The sequence below is a fragment of the Lithobates pipiens genome, unplaced genomic scaffold (assembly GCF_037356315.1).
Source record: "Lithobates pipiens isolate NorthernLeopardFrog02 unplaced genomic scaffold, aLitPip1_a1.2 Scaffold_19, whole genome shotgun sequence".
Classification (NCBI taxonomy): Eukaryota; Metazoa; Chordata; class Amphibia; order Anura; family Ranidae; genus Lithobates; species Lithobates pipiens.
This window is the reverse complement of record NW_027507764.1, coordinates 218731927-218744349: the sequence shown is the minus strand read 5'-3', so window position 1 is coordinate 218744349 and position 12423 is coordinate 218731927. Positions and strand designations below refer to the sequence as shown.

The 12423-nt window shown below is 41.9% G+C and overlaps 1 protein-coding gene across 1 annotated transcript in view; it reads left to right on the top strand.

Moving 5' to 3' along the window:
- Positions 1–12423, top strand: part of AVL9 (AVL9 cell migration associated) — a 138380-nt gene that overhangs the window by 35930 nt on the left and 90027 nt on the right. Inside the window, exons 3-5 of the mRNA XM_077491700.1 lie at positions 2768–2888; positions 7597–7682; positions 8495–8566. Coding sequence (XP_077347826.1) covers positions 2768–2888; positions 7597–7682; positions 8495–8566 — 279 coding nt within the window. The remainder of the gene's footprint in view (positions 1–2767; positions 2889–7596; positions 7683–8494; positions 8567–12423) is intronic.

The following is a 12423-nucleotide window of genomic DNA, read 5'->3' as shown; positions in this document are numbered from 1 at the left end:
TACATTTCTGTGCCCTCACACAAAACACTTGTGTGGTCTGTTGTTACCACAGCTGGCCCCCCGCTGATCTGCACCACTTCTAAGATCTTCATGGTTCTGGAGGTAAGCACTGAGGGGATTACTAAAGGCAGTGTAGTAGTATCCGTGTTACAATAATACACTATCCTGGGTTCTCTTTTCCTTTTCTTTTCCTTACCCATGACCCACTTGACCCCTACCCTGCCCTCTAGTGGTTAACCCCTTCACTGCCAGTGTCATTTACACAGAAATCAGTGCAATTGTATAGCACCGATTGCTGTATAAATGACAATGGTCCCAAAAATGTGTCAAAAATGTCCGATGTGTCCACCATAATGTCTCAGTCATGATAAAAATTGCTGATTGCTGCCATTACTAGTAACTAATGCCGTTACTATTGTTATTATTATTTTTTTGTGCCAAAAATATGTAGAAGAATACGTATCAGCCTAAACTGATATATATATTTTTGGGGGATATTTATTCTCGCAAAATGTAAAAAAAGAATGTGTTTTTTTTTTTCAAAATTGTCGCTCTTTTTTGTTTATAGCACAAAAAATAAAAACCGCAGGGGTGATCAAATACCACCAAAAGAAAGCTCTATTTGTGGGGAAAAAAGACATCAATTTTGTTTGAGAGCAACGTCGCACGACTGTACAGTTAAAGTGATGCAGTGCTGAATCGCAAAAAGGGCTCTGGTCAGGAAGGGGGTAAATTTCTTCCAGGGCTAAAGTGGTTAAACCAGTGCCCTAAAGCCCCTCTCTTCTGCACTCCAGCCAGTAATCCCAGCTTGTGAAGTTATGTACAATGCAGGACCAGCAGTCATGCATTGTAAGTGAAAACGTCATAAGAGTTTTAAGAAAAGGAGAGCATCAGCTGCCGGCGGATTGAGGGAAAATGTAATTTTTTTTTTTTTTAAACTCCTTGTACGTTAGACAAAAACAAACATTGCAGTGCAGGAGAAGCCCTGGATTGGGGAATGAACCTTTTCTGCTAACCCTAGACCTTAAAAGCATTTTATTCCTGCAATGCATTTATTTTTCATCCTGGAGTTCAAGCTCATTAGAGACCTTAAAGATGAAGTAAATGGGTTTATTTTTTGTCTCCCTGCAAAGGTAAAGTATAATGGGCTACTATGCATCGCATAGTAGCCCATTATGTGTCACTTGCCTGACACAGGAGCCAGCGATGTCACCGCTGTCCCCTGTAGCACGGAGCGTCCATCTTCTTCCAGGTATCACTGCTCCGGCCACTAACAGCGCTGGAGCAGCGATGACATCACTCCCGCGCATGCACACGGGAGCCGTCACTAACGTCATATTGCCGTTAACAGCGGCATGCTCAGTGTGGCTGCACGCCGCTGTCTATGGCACATGCGCTGTAGACAGCGGTGCCGGTTTTTGTAAATGTCTCCTAAACCGTATAGGTTTAGGAGATATTTCTTGGACCTACAGGTAAGCCTTAATTTAGGCTTGCCTGTAGGTCAAAGTGGTTTGTAAGGGTTTTAAGAGATTCCCCCCCCCCGCCAAAACACTCCGATTGGCTGCTGCTCGCCCAACAGAAGCGAGCCGAATGACCAGCTTCTGTCAGACCGGCTGCCATATACACTGGCTGAATTTTAGACCGTTTTTATTGAACCGATAGATGTCGCCCCACATTCGGCCTATGTGTACTAGGCAGCTGCAGCATTCTCATTTTGTAGCAGAAATTAGCTCAGAGTGTGTTAAGACCCTAGTCTAATCAAATTCATAACAGCCTGGAGAAAGATAAAAATCACTTGATAGGCAATGCAACATTTTTTTTCGAGGCGGTTGGGTTGGGGGGCCCCATCAGTTAGGCTGTACAGGGCCCCAAGAACAGTGGCCCTGGGCAGCAGTGCTTTAGATGCCTCGTATATTCTTTCACTTCCCATATACAGCTAGGAGTTTTAAGGCACAAGGGTGTCTAAGCACAGCCACATGTCATGAAGCACGTTGCTTTTTTTTTTCATTTTTCAGGGTAATTCTTTGACACCACTAACATTTCTAGATGTTGCCCATCAGGTAGCAGACTTTGCTGTTTTCAATTGTGGTCCACTTTAATTCCTTTTTTTTTCCTGTAATTGTTGCATGATTTGGTGGTTTGTCTAACTCCTTGGAGTATGACTTTAAGTGGCAGGTGTAACTTTTATTTTACAGTTTATTGGCTAAATGGCATCCTACAAATTCATTCCTATAATTTGGGATAGATTGGCGAAGGTATCCTGCTGCTGTGTTAGGCTCAGTTCACACTTCTGCAATGCATTTTTGCCACCATTTCCAGTGCAATTATGTAGTGCAAATTTGATGCGACTTGTGTTTTTTGCAGGGCCAAGTTGCACTGTAAATTGCATCAAAGTAGCACAGGAACCTTTTCCAAAATTGCACTGAGTGGCATGAATGTGAATGGGCACCATTGAATATAATGGGATTTCCCTTTTAATATGATTCTATGCGACTCAAGTCAAATATATATATATATATATATATTTATTTAAAGAGGTCTTCCTTCAAGATGATACATATTTATTCTAATCGTATACCCCTGACAAGAAGACATTTTTCTTTCTTTGCAATTTAAAGTGCTACAGCTCACAATTAACATAAACAAAAGTGAACATTGCCAAACATCAGTACTTGTTTCTTTATTATTTATTTATTTTGTATATTTTTGAATTAACAAGCGCTTAACAGCTTACCTAACGTTTTCCTATAATGTGTTTTTGATGCAGGTAGAGTTCTCTTACCCACCCTTGATCCCTGGCGAAGGACATGACAGCAACCTTTTACCAGAGGAGTGGAAGTACCTGCCATTTCTTGCATTGCCAGATGGTGCTCACAACTTCCAGGAAGGTAATATTATATGTTGTTCGGGGTCAGAATCCCATTTCACTACAGCTGTGTTTTTGTTGGTACCTGGTAACAGAAGACTAGACTGCTGTTAAATTAAACAATAAAAAATAGCCTTTGCTTGAGGTTACCTTGTTTGGTAAGGTTAGGTTCAGTACCTACCTAAATATATTCAGTTATTCAGTAAACCATATCACTCACACTTTCACTTCCTTACTGCTATTTATTGCAAACATGATGCAACTGCTTTTAAGCCCCCGTTCACTTCGAATATGACTTTGAAATCGCTCAACTTCACTTGAAATCATGCAATATCAAAGCCACATGTTAGTGTGACTTCAGGTGCAACTTGATTGACGTCTGTACGACTTCATTCACAGATGTCTAAGTCGCACCTGAAATCTGTAAAATTGTGCAAGAACTTTTTTTTTTTTTTTTTTTTTTTTTTTTTTTTAAAGTCGGTGAGGCACCGCAAATTCGGGATCACACTGATTTGAACAGTTCCACTGCCGACAATAAGGTCTAACTTGTTTGGACCTGTCAAATCCCTTGACAAGTCGCACCATTGTGAACAGTGGCTAACAGTACAACTGTGCTACAATGCCTTTGTGCTTGCAAGGCACACTGATTTAGATTTAGGCCGGGTTCACAATGCTCCAAGATGGAAGCCGAATGACTTCTTGTCTGACTTCCATGTGACTTCAATGAACGGGAACTGACTTTGATCTGACAATACCAGGCCCTTCGGTCTGGTATGGATTTTAATGGGGGAACCCAGCCCAGCAGGAAGGGTGGGGGGGCGATCAAGTGCTCCCCCTCCTGAATCATACCAGACCACATGCCCTCATCACGGGGGTGGGTGCTTTTGCATGTTGATGGGGACAAGGGCCTCTTCCCGACAACCCTGAGCAGTGGTTGTGGGGGTCTGTAAATGGGGGGTCTTATCGGAATTTAGAAGCCACTTTCTATAAGATTGCCCCTCCAGTTCTTCTTGCTGTATTGACGTCTTCTTCCTCTGCCAGTTCTTCCTCCAGTTCTTCTGGTGCGAGCTCCCACTGTAGTGTTCGCTCCAGCGTGTGCAATTGCTTATATAGCTATGGGGCGTGGCCATCCGCTGATGTCACCAGAGCCCTGTCCCTTGTGACATTACTATTATGATGGAGTGCTGACTCCGGATGGCCACGCCCCATGGCTATATAAATAATGGCACACGCCGGAGCTAATAATACAGAGGGATCTATTGTCGGGAGAACAGCAAGAGGAACTAGAGCCGCCAGAGGGAAAAATACGGCAGAAATGGAAGAACCAGCAGAAGAAGAAATCAGCACAGCGAGAAGAACTGGATAATGAACACTTGCCCCCCTCTTTCCTGACCTGCTAGGCTGCAGGCTGCATGCTCGGATAAGGGACTGGTATGGTTTTTTGGGGGGGGGCCCCATGCCAGTTTGTTTTTATTTTGGTGTGGGCGGGAACGCACCCATTTTTATTGTTGTTTTGTATTTTGGCGTGGGGTTCCCCTTCAAGATCTTCAGAGCGCAAGTCGCATGCTAAAGTTGGATCAGTTAGGCTATTTTTGCGTGGGGGGTCGTTGGCGGTAAAGCGCTGCTAATGTTAACGATAATTTTCCACTGTAATATTGGCGCTTTTCGACCGCTAGTGGGGCGCTTTTAACCCCCACTAGCGGCCGAATATAGGGTTAAAAGTGGCGAAGCGCATCGCCAGTGGTGCCCATTTATTTCAATAGGCAGGAGCGGTGAAGGAGCAGTGTATACACCGCTGCCGCACCACCTGAAAGATGCTGCTTGGAGGATTTTTTCCTAACGTCCTGCAAGTGCACCGCCCCAGTCTGAAAGCACTCTGGCTCTCACACTGGGGCTGCAGGGGAGGCATATTTCAGGTGCTTTACAGGCGCTATTTTTAGCCCAAAAGCGACTGAAAAATGCCCCAGTGTGAAAAGAGTCTTAAGATTATGATCCGACTTCAGTGATCTTGAATGGGCTGAAGTCGGACCAAAGTAGGGCAGGAACCTTTTTCAAAGTCGGACCAACTTGTGTCATACTAGTTAAGACGGCTCTTATAGGGAACCATTAATTTATACAGGTCATGCGCTCCCAATGTTGGAGAATATGTCACACCAGTGTGAACCGGGGCCTTCTAGAAGAACAGTAAAGTGTATGAACCAGCTGTAATTGGTAAATATACTAAAGTAGTAAGTTGAGTTAATACAGCTATGCGTTGCTGCTTACCAATTAATGAACTATTTATTACCCACTTCAATACTAGTGGTTGGTTATCCCTTATAGATTAGAGAATTTTTTTCTATTCAGATATGGCTGTGGACTTTCTAATAATGCGGACCATTTTTATTGTATACTGGTTGTTCAAATTATTTATGTTAGACCCCTTTTACACTGAGATTGTGCTTTTTGGCTAGAAATAGTGACTTAAAGCACATGAAAAACGGCTCCCCTGCAGTCTGTGTGAGCCCGAGTGCTTTCACACTGAGGTGATGCACTGGCAGGACGTTAAAAAATACACCGCTCCTGCCCATTGAAATATATCAAATTGGTTATAAACCCTCGCAAAAATTATGGTAAATCGCGGCTAAAAATAGCGGCGCTTTACCGCCGGCGACACCCCAGTGTCAAAGCAGCCTTAGTGAAGTGATTTCTACATTATTTGGGATAAAGTTAGCATACTTTTCTATGCCTATGTGCTTTGAAGGCAAAAAGTTAAGATTTTTCCATGTGCTTGGTAGTTTTAAAACCTCTACTTACTGCAGAGACACTAAAAAAATGTTCCTACTATGTTAAAGCCTAATTGAACCTTCAGTTTAAATCCACTAAATTCATTGCATGTTCATTAAAACAAAGGGGTCAATGTCCCATATGTTTTCATTCTAAAGCAGCAATAGCCTGAGTAGAAAAGCCTGCCAGCAGTTGGGACTCTTGATCTCTGTGGAAAGTGGTGGTCTCATTGCAGAGTTCCAACATGCCCCCTTATTTAGTCACGCCAATAGCTCTGCAATCAACTTGGCCCATTCTCCCTACTGATTGGAGTTCTGGCTTTCACATTTGGGTGGTGCGCTTGCGGTATCTTTGGGGCGGATTGGAAAGTATGGGCAGAGCTTCGGAAGCGCAGCAACACGGGTGCTTTTAACCCCTTCTTTGACCACTTGCGGTGGTTAAAAGCGCCCCTATATTGGACAAAAAGTGCAGCGTAAACAGCGGTAACAGCGGCGCTTTACCGCTAATGGACCTGCCGCCCCAGTGTGAAAGGGGTCTTAAGCCGGCCATAGATGGATCAAATCTCTTCCAGTTTTAGCAGGGGCCAGACAAGGTTCTATCCATCTATGGGCAGGCTGCTTGTACTGCAGTCCATCCAACGATCAACTTCAGTACAACTAGCTTGTTGGATTTATTTAATGCGATCACTGCCAGCGGCTATAGCCGGCAGCAGGGTGGATTTGATTTAAATCAAGTGGATTTAAATTGCTAGTAAAAAGGTTTGATTTAAATTAACTTTATTTAAATCATAATTTTAAATAGCAACCATCATTTCTGTCCTGCAGCAGCTCCTCCTCTGACCCGCTGTTCACTCACCGACAGTCCCAGTCACTTTAATGGGACAGCTGGTGATACAGCAGAGACACAACAAGGTGAGGAACGTGGTGGCAGCAGGTGAGTGGATGCCCGCTAGCAGGCGCTGCCATGGGGGATCTGAAATGACAGGTGCTCTTTAAATATAAGGACTTATTCTTACTGGTAGTTAGAATCTTTAATATTTGCAAACAAAATGAAGGTTAGAATAATAAGCTGTCAGGTTAGTAAAACAGTGATATCCGAACCAATTCAATCATACAATTTGTAGTGTACACAAATTTGCAAAACAATGGGATAAAGAAACATTCCTGGAGTTTGTTTTATCTCCTGGTTACTGTGAAATTGTGTTAATGCATCAATGCAGTGCATGTTATCTCAGCTTGCAGAGCTTGGATTCATTGAATGAGTTTACCAAAAATGTAAATATTGCAGAATATACAGTCTCATGCTACATAGCTAAGCTCCATTTCATGCTAAATAGACTAAATTATTAATGTATCTTGCAGAGAAAACTATCTTTAGATAGATTACTACTCCAAAAGCATTTTATGAAAATAACTTTGACAAAAATAAAAAAAATTGATTTAACTCAAAAAAATCTGATTTTTTTTTTTTTTTTAATTAAAAAAAAAAGTTTTTTTTATTATTGATTTATATCCACCCTTGCCAGCAGTGATCGTTGTGTTCTGTTAACAGGGAAGGCTCCCTGACGGCAGAATACAATAATGCTGTAGGAGGGCATCCCCCATCAACACAGTCATGGTTGGTGGGGGGAATCCCTGCCACTACGTTATTGTATTGGCCGGCAGGGACCCTTTTTTGTAGTGGAAGGAAAGAAAATTGCATGATCTTTGGCCTGCGTGGGCATTTCCACACTTTGGATAGATTTCCTCTAACATCTGTTGTGTTTACAGAACAGGGAATGAAGGTATATCCCCATATCTCCTTAAAGGGACACATTAAGTGGGACAATGAAAAAAGAAAATTGACTTCAGATCACTAGTTGTTTGAACCTGCATAACCCGTTACTTGTTTGTTTTTCAAGAAATTCTAACTCTGGAGACTTTAAAACATTTTGAATCTAGTAAATGTTTGTTTGCTTTTTGTAGACACTGTGTTTTTTCACCTCCCACCTAGAAGTGGGGAACGGAAGACCGTTTATGGCGTCTCTTGTTACAGACAGATTGAAGCAAAGGTATATTTTTTTAAATAATTTTTAATGTGTGTCCCCTCACTTCACTTCACTTCAGATTGTTTTCCAAGGACCTGATCCTACAGATAAAAAATGCATATTAAGGCCTGGTTCACACCTATGCATTTTTCAGTGCGTTTTCAGTTTTGCAGAAATGCATTATAGTCCATTAAACATGGTTTCTTATGGGTCACATTCATATTGGTGTTTTCCACCTGTATGTTTTTTGTAAAGCGTCTGGGACTTTTTTTCCCGCAGAGGGTTGCGTTTTTGGTACCATAGACTTCAATATTCATCAAAATTGTATAAAAAAAATACATTCTTTATCCCCTGCCTGCAGTACTGGCCCCTCCTGCCTAGCTCCCCAGAGCAAGCAGCTTGCTCTGGGGGTCGCCCAAGCTCTGTGTGTCCTTTCACACAGAGCCTTGGCTCAGCTCTGCCCCCTCTCCCTCCTCATTGGCTCACTGGCTGTCTCAGCCAATGAGAAGTGAGAGTCCCCTGAAAACCAAGGCTCAGTACATCGCTGGATTGAGATGGGGCTCAAGCAAGTATTAGGGAGGGCTGAGGGGGCTGCTGCACACAGTTTTTTTACCTTCATGCATGAAGATAAAAAACCTTGAGCCTTTACAACCGCTTTAAGTATTAAGTACAAACTAATGTGTGTTTTTTTTAAATTTTTTTATTATTGTTACATTTTCTACCACTTTATTGCTATTTATTTTATAAATCGAAAATATGTGTTTTTTATTTTTTATTTTATTTTCTAAATCTTCTAGTCTTTTTATTTTCTAATTGAAATATAATCTGTTTTGCAGGCTTTGAAAGTACGTCAAGCAGATGTTACCCGGGAAACTGTACAGAAAAGTGTTTGTGTTTTGAGTCAGCTGGTAAGACGTTTTATACTGCTTCCAAAGAATACATAAAGTGATTCATCCATATTAAAGCATCAGCTGCAGGGGCTGTATTGCTAGACAGAACAATGTGAGTCTTTTAATAATGTACATCCTCAGTCTATAGACTGCTGGTGCAGAATCTGTAATCTAAACAAGACTAATGTCAGGAATGTAGAAAGCATTTTGAACTGATCGCAGGATTGACTTTTATGGACAGAAAGGCTGAACCCTGTGTAGTGGGCATTTTTTTTTTTTACTGGTTTGAAAACTCTCAAATACTAAGGCACAAACAATGACTTTAGCAGATTTGTGGATTAAGTGGAATCTATATTTCTATTGATTGTGGTCCCTTCACAGTGGCTGTTGGTGCTCAAATCATCAGCTGCAGCCACTGTGCCCATCAAATGCTGCCGGTGTGCCCTTGAATGCCCCCAGTGTGATGCCCGCTCGCCGTCTGCCTGGCACTTACCCTGTCTTGGTGGGGCAGTGGGTGACGCCGACGAGCGGGCTCCTTCAAGCGTCTCTTGCCTCATCTCCTGTCCTCTCCTCCTGATAGGCATCCAATAGTGGCACCTGTCGTTTCAACCAATCGGGTGACAAGTAACAGACCCGAACACCTGATTGGCGGAAAGGCGGTTTAGTGTTAGGAAAGTGAATATTTATTTGCTCTTCTAACACAGCTGTGTGACCTGTGAGCAGTCAGCATGGCACTCGCAGGTCACTTTTTTTCCCGCCTATTGGAGCCTATGGCTCTAATCAGGTGCTTTAAAAACACCCCCCGCCACTGTACTTCAGGCACCCTGCGTCTGAAAAGGGGCCGGGTGCCTGAATAACTAGTGACAGCGGTGACCATAGATAGATTCATGCAATGTATGAATCTATCTATTGGTGATAGAGGGGGTGGCGCCCATGCACCTTTTAATGCATGGGCCGCCACTGTCCCTTCATAAAGGTAGATAGTTTTGGATTGGGTTTTGGCTGGGAGTCAGGAGAGTGCGATCATGTAGATGGTGGAAGACAGTTGGGAAAGGAGACGAGCAGGATGGGCCGTGATCAGGACTAGGATGAGCAAAGCAGGAGGTGGTCATATTGGGGAGAGGTTGGGGGGAAGAGTATAATATGCTGGTTGTGGAGGGAGACAAAATGTGAACCGATCATGGCTGGGGAGTGGAATTCTTTATTTCATTACAGGAATACATAAGTCAATAGTTATAATTACATAAGGCTACTTTTAGAGTCAAATTTCAGATCAAAACGTATTCTTGGAGTCTTAAAACATAACGTAATCCTGCCGTTTTTATAAACATATAACAATATTACAATGTCAATTCTCCTTCACAACCCTCTGCTCTAAAGCCCCGAGCCCCATAGGGGGCTTATAGAACAGGCAAAAAGAAAAATAAATAAGGTCGTGTCCCCCCGTTCCTCAGGAGTCGGAATCTCGTATCATTTAACAAGCTAGTCTACTCCTCTAGTTCCTCTCCAATAAACCTTTTCCTCTCATCCGACTGCAAGAATAGCTCCCAAGGAGCCCATATTTGGGATATACATTCCCTTTTCTCCAAAGACATGAGTATCCATTTTTCCATAATCCCAATTGAGAAGAAGCAGAGCAGAAAGTCATAATGCTTGGAGGATGAAGAATATTGGCAGAGTGGGAGTTAATTGTCAAGTGGAGGATTAAGCTGGTCATACACCCATTTCAGCTATTGACACATGGACTGGCCAAAATCCCTGGTCCTTGTCAGCACCTTACCATTTGACATCCTTCAATTTGAAAATGAAAGGAACCGGGCAGAAACTGACAGCCAAACAGTAGTTGCATTTAGTTAGATGTAGCTACTGTTTGGGTTTTCTGACAGCTGGCACCAACAACCAACCACGGAGACTACTCCTGATTAGCAGGGATGGGGGAAATCATCAGATGTAAGAGAAATCTTAGTGTATAAATAACCAGCTTTAGTGTGGGAATTTATCATTTAGACATTCTTGTAATGCAGAATTTAGACAGGAGAGACTTGGCAGAATTACTGAGGTACAATGCTGTATGCAGTGGCTGTGGATTTACTTATGCATTTCAAAAATGTCTGGGTCATGTATTAACTCCTGTATTATGTATCATTTTTATTTTATATTATGCGATGTTCTATTATTGTATATTATTCAATATATTTTATATTATATTTTATTTTATATTATGTAGTCTGTATTAATTCCTACATTTTTGTTAGACTATGGATGTGTGAAGTGGCAGTGCAGCTGTTTGTGCTAATCATGACTCTCTTTTGACAAGGGGTGGGGCGAATAGTAAGGGGAGAGCTGGCAAAGCATGGGGGGTGGGGAGAGAGCTTGGCAAGAAGAGGTTCCAGCGAATATCAGATGGACAGCGAGGGAAGAACTGTCCAAGCATATGGTATAAAGTCTGTGATAGAAGTAGCTTTGAACAATTGGGAAATTGGTCCATGGAGTATGTAGTGATATAAACTGCAGAGGGAATAATATTTAAGGTTGAAATGTGAAAAAAGAATGAACACTACTGAGTGAACAGTATGTATGCAGGGGATCTGTCAATGGTGAATGATCATAGCTGGCAACCACTGTAGCTCTCTCAATGCTTTATTTACTTGGGGAAATACAACATCGTCTCCTCCAGACTCATGCATATTGACTCTCAGTGGGTCTTCATCATATTATTGGTTATGGTTAATACCCACTGAGGGTCGATACGTGTGAGCCTGGAGGTTTCTACTGTATGTTGTATTCCCTCAAGTAAAGTATCGCAAGAGCTGCAGCAGGTGTCGGGTCATTGAATAGTCATTCATTTACATGTGTTGGAGCTGACAGGAGCTTTCCATTGCACCGCACTTGCAAATATGGATACCTGACACAGGTAAGCAGCAGCTTGCTGTATACTTGACTCTGTCAATGGTGCATTGGTGCATTGCAAAACTCTGGAAGAGTTCAGATTGACTACTAGTCACTCCTGGTGGCAGAATATTCTAGCAATGAAATGGAGTTTACAATCTGTGTTCTTACACCACAATGAGGAAGGATTGAGGCTCTAATGTGCTGGAAAATACTAAGGATTTATGTTGTAACCAGAGATCTGCCTTGATGATGATTTACTAATTTACACTGTTTGTCTAAGGCTGGACAAATCTATGTAGGCAGGAAGTCAATTCACCTTTAAAACCATACAAATTTATTAACCTTATTTGGTAGAAGTTAAAGCTCTGATTCCTAATTTTTGTATGTCGCCAAAAATCCTGACCCCCCCCCCCAAAATTGGGTTGTTTAAATGACCTTTTTCTTTGGCTTTTTGGAGGGGGTGGGCAATCCATTAGAGGACCCTGGGTTTTGGTTGTCCCGGGGAGCTTAGACGTACTTGGGAATGTACAGAAGGGAATCAGAATTGCTAATTTTAACTACTATGACTGCTTGTATTTGGAGACTGCTTTTAAACCCAATGAGTCCTCAAAATGTCCCACTGGTTTCCCATAATGAATTCTGCATTCCTGATTTTTTATATATATATATATATATATATATATATATATATATTTACTTTATTCATCCATCCACATCATCCATGATTTCTCGTTTTCTAAGCCTTCCACTCCTGTTTATCGCTCAACTGAAATCCTGTTAACCTTGCTTCCCAATATAGTGCAATAAAGCCAGGAACAAAACGGTAGAAAGCATGTCGATAGAAGTGAGTCAGAGGACAATCATTAATGTCTGACCTGCAATGAAATGCTCCAAGACCATTCATTTTGAATGTATCATTTAGTGTAATTTGACAAAATGCAGCATACTGCATATTGTGTTATAAAATCTCATATTTTTTTATG